General features: G+C 42.7%; 1 protein-coding gene across 1 annotated transcript in view; it reads right to left on the reverse strand.

Annotated features, from left to right (window-relative positions):
• Window positions 1-2,192: 2,192 nt before the first annotated feature.
• RPP14 (ribonuclease P/MRP 14kDa subunit) overlaps window positions 2,193-4,768 on the reverse strand; it is a 6,694-nt gene continuing 4,118 nt past the window's right edge. Inside the window, exons 2-4 of the mRNA XM_009892537.1 lie at window positions 4,145-4,221; window positions 3,488-3,566; window positions 2,193-2,838 (exon numbers count right to left, since the gene is read on the reverse strand). Of these exons, the coding sequence (XP_009890839.1) occupies window positions 2,782-2,838; window positions 3,488-3,566; window positions 4,145-4,221 (213 nt within the window). The 3' untranslated portion in view covers window positions 2,193-2,781. The remainder of the gene's footprint in view (window positions 2,839-3,487; window positions 3,567-4,144; window positions 4,222-4,768) is intronic.

The following is a 4,768-nucleotide window of genomic DNA, read 5'->3' on the forward strand; positions in this document are numbered from 1 at the left end:
CGGCCGCTTCAGCGCGGGCTGCGGAAGGGCGACGAGCGCCGGGACACTGCTAGTCACCGCAGAGAGAGAGAGAAACTGAAAAAAGGCTCTTTACCTTTTTGTGTTGGTTTGTTTGGTTTGGTTTTGGGTTTTTTTTGTAGTTAAACGATCATAAAAAAAAAAAAATCACATCGCATCCTGTATCTTCTGCTGAACTTGTAGATACATGTATTGTTTTAAACACAGATTTAAAGATGTTGTTAAATTGAGTTCCACAACCTAGCTGTCATTGTAGCAGCATAGAAAACTCCTTATTTCAATACTACTTAGCACTTGGGAACCTACTGCCCCTTCAACACTTGTCTGCATTTGCTTTTGTCTTTTTACAGGAATTTTGTCTTTTTCAGGAATTAACCTCACTTAAGATGTTGTAACAGACTGCAGAGATGGAATTTGTCATACGCGTCAAACAGTTATCATAAATAGCCTCATCTCTCCGTCTTGCAGCTCCGCGCTGGCAGGAGCAAGCGCTGTGCGCTGTGGTTCAGCAAAAAAAAACGAGGCTGGCAGAGCAATCCTTCCAAACCACTCCTTCTGGTCACCCAGCAGGTCAGACCCGGGTTTGAGTACTGCTCTAACCCCTCACCTACGGCTCATCCTCGCATCGGATTCCTTTTGTTAACAGGCATTAACACAACAGCTTCCCACCTAGGGAGGCTGGTGAACACCAAACGAGGGGAGGCACATGCCTGCTTTGAAAAACTGAGGTTTGTACGGCAAAAGCCAGTGATGAGGCAGTGACCCAGGGCAGAAGGAAAGGGGAAGTGAAGAACTCCTACAGACAAGAGATAAGGAAAGCTCTCACCAAGTACTTGTTCCACACTGTGAACAGGCCAAACCCAGGGCTTTGAAAGAAGACGGCATACAGAAGCCAAACAGCTTAAACACCACCCTCCCTCTCACCCAGTCTGACTTGACACCTGGGGTTTGGTGTTACAGAACAGTTGCTTTTAGGAGCAAAACACACCCAGACAACGTTAACTGTTTTACCAGTGGCTTTCATCACAGTTTGAGGACAAACTCTCTTGTCATAGCAAACAACTTTTCAGGTGATTTGCAGCCAAGAAAAGTTACGGATGCATTTCTGCTGCAGAGAAGATGGGGGATGACAGATGTTTCGCCAGAAAATTATATGAGCCACCAACTGAAGACAGCCTGTACTTCTACTCCCCATCATTCCCAAGAAAAAGTTTCTTAGTGTATAATAATCTTATGTTGGTACTAAAATAATTTAACCCGGGTGATTCACTAATGAATTTACCAAAAGCCTACTTTACCAGCAACCAAAGTACTTTCAGTGTGCAAAGAGAAATATGTGCTCACACAGACAAATAAGCAGAGAGAAGCCACACAGTACTCAATAAAATTGCCCCTGCTTGTCTTGCCCACAGGAGCATAAGGAGGCAACAAGTACCAGCAGTGACAATACAGCTTTTTAAAAGCCTCCATCATTCTACTTCTGGGAAGCAAGTTTCAGAGGCATTTATCATTACAGGTAAATTTTTGTTTATAATCAGGTTTTGTAAGGTACCTCAAGAATTTGAAAATATTACGAGAGATACATCTCCAGCTCCATCAGGCAGAGCATATTGTTTATGTGAAGGCTGACTACTACTTATTTGCAGAGCTAAGGCAGGCTTTACTAGCTAGAACATCGTAGAAGAGCACACTGCACCAACATCAGCTAGAGCTGCCACGGAGATGACAACCCATCTTGCAGTACATGTGTGTTAATACCTCCAACTTCTGTTCTGCTTGTTAAACACACAGCATCGTTCCTTCCCACAGGTGCTTCTTAACAATATAACAAGTTTGTAAAGAGCGAACAAGTTTGAACTGAACATAGCTAGTGTGGACTGCGATTCTGCTGAAAAGAACAGCCTCAATATAAGCCCTGCCACTGCAGACTTCCCACTGTAGCAGCGCAATAACTCGTCTAAACGTGCCTCTTCTGTCACAGTTAAGTGCCTCGTTCCATTGGTTTCATCTTAGCAGTACGCAGGGAAAAATAAAAAGCTCTAAGTTTCTTAACACAGTTGCTATGTGGATTGAGTTTGCGCGCTGTCTTTGAAACATTTTGAAGGTTTTTTGTTGCAACTTTACTGGATTAAGAGATGTCACATAAAAAGACAGAGTCTAAACCAAGTGTACATTTCTGGCCTTTATAGCAATGCAGCAGAGGATCGACAGCGCTAACTGTCTGACACCATGACTTTCACCATCCCTTCCATAACAGTCTTTCCACTTTCTTTGACTTTACACAACACTGAAATGTGTGCAATAGAACCCTTCAGTCGTTTAACTTCCGCTGCAGCTGTGACTTCTTCTCCAGTATACAAAGGAGCTGGAAATCGGATCTCCTGAGAAAGAAACACACAACCTTGACCGGGCATTTTAGTACCCAGAACTGCAGAAATAAGTCCATTGATCAAAACTCCATGCACAATAGTTCTCCCAAACCTAGATTTTTTTGCAAAATCTTCATTTAAATGCAAAGGATTTGTGTCACCTGTTAAATCAGAAAAAGTAACAACATCATTCTGTGTAAAAGCTTTGGTAAGTTCAGCTTTGTCTCCAACTTTTATGTGTAAACTCTGAAGTACGAGACGTCCAAGCAGTGAGTTGATAACTGTTAGCTTTGTCAAGGCTCTTTGTCGGAAATCACCTCCAGAAATTCCATACCTGAAGGGCTGCAACATCTCAAACAACTTCTGCTTTGTACAACCAAACCAACGACAGCATTCAGTCCAAGACTAGTTCTCTACTGTTCCCAGATAACGCAAGAAGAAATGGAGATGTCTAGTTTGGGGGAGAAACAAAAACAAAGCAAGAAACAAACTAAAGCATTTAAAAAAAAAAAACCAAATACGAAACAACATTAAACACACGCAGAGTTGAAAATACTTAAATTTCCCTTTTACAGAAAAGATTAAAAGCTTAGAGCTATGCCTGAGCAGATTTTTGTTTAGCCATCGCTTCGGAGACAAAGAATTCTTGGAACTCATTTTATTAAGCAGCACCCTCAGGAAAAAAAAGGAGCTCTGGAAGTGCATGTTTACGCATGCATTTTTAAATGAGGTCAGTCGACAGTGACTATTAGAAAGGGAAGAAATGGGATAGGGGAAATAAAAGATTGGACGAAGGTGTGGGCCAAGAACAAAACTTTCCAGAAATTATTTTCTTGCAGATTTATTAATGAGATCAGGGCTCCTCATTGGAATGAAACCATAAAGTAACGAGACAGGCACTACTGTCACATTTTACAAGATTCATTATTACTTCAACACAGACCTACACACCTGCATTGAAAAGCATTTCACTCCCAAACGAAGATGTTTTTGCATCTAGGCCATCTTTCTACAAAGAGGCAGCGTGCTCAGGCAGCCAGACAACCTTACAGCAAGAACTGACATTTGGGAGACGCCATCCAGCCCCTGCAGGGCTTTACCTGCAGCACTCGAAAGGCACACCTCCTGTTCTGATAGAAGCCCAGCAACGTTAGAGCACTCCACAGCTTGACAAGGCCACTAAATAAAATGAAATTTATTAATAAAATTTATTGTTCTCAGTTTTCCTGCAGCATAAATATCTTAAATAAAAGCACGTTATATAAAGATTAATGAAACCTTAACTGAGTTTAACCGCAGGTAATTTCACCAGAGTTCTAGTAGCAACTGAGTGCCCCAGAGTGTTATTGCAATGACTGCAGTCTGTTGTCCTTGATATACATAGATACATACTGTAACCTTTTCAAGTTCACTTTACCAGCCTTATTCTTTCTGTGCCTTTAAGCTCCTTCTTCCCCTAAATCACCCGCAGTTGTCTTCACCATTTAAACCTGGAGACCATTTTCATCTTTACCATAGAAATTAAATGTAAAGCCACATATTTCAATGGTCCTACCAGACCATTCCGTTTTAGAGGAATAACATACTGATGCACATAGGTTACAAAGCTTAGTGAATTCGTATTTTCTGCATACTCTATGCATACATCTGCAAGTTAGCCTTAATTCGTCAAAGACCATCCTTAGGTTAAGAGTTCTGTTTTCTTATGAAATATATTTTTATAGCAGTGTTTGAAGTGCGTACCTGCTGCACCTTACCTGCTAATAACTCTTAATATGGCAGACAGAGTTTTTTCCTCATATGTCAAGACATCAACAGGCAAAGCTGCTCCAACCTATGAAAAATAAGTTATTAAATAAGTACTATCCTGTGCTCTTATAGTGGTTTATAAGGAAGTGAATTCACTGCCAGCACGTGACATCATTAAAGGTGTTATAGTTATGCTCAAATCTCACACAAGTGTTTCAGCCACACCACCGCTGGATTTCACACAGCACCCTTCCCCTCAGAGCTCTTCAGACAGAAGCCACTTTTAATTCCACGTTACAGCTGGAGGAACAGGGGCCCAGCGGTGATGTGACTTGCTTAAACCCACCCAGCACTACCGCAAACACAGCCAGCGTAGCGCTGCGGACTTCCCCGTCCAAAAAGTTGTTCCCTCCCCACAGTTCTCCTTTCGAAGCCTCACTGCAGCCAAAGCATCGATACTCCAAATCCTAAAAGCCAGGTACTTCACTATAGACGCGAAGACAAAAGGTACAGCCCCGGCTTCGTTAGCGGCGAGTTGGGACTCAGGCAGGAGAGCGGGGCACCGAGTAACAGGGTAACGGAGCGGCAGAGCGGCAGGCTGACCCTGTCCCCGCAGGCCCCAGGCCCCCGCC

This window comes from Charadrius vociferus, unplaced genomic scaffold, assembly GCF_000708025.1.
Source record: "Charadrius vociferus isolate BGI_N301 unplaced genomic scaffold, ASM70802v2 scaffold119, whole genome shotgun sequence".
Taxonomy (NCBI): Eukaryota; Metazoa; Chordata; class Aves; order Charadriiformes; family Charadriidae; genus Charadrius; species Charadrius vociferus.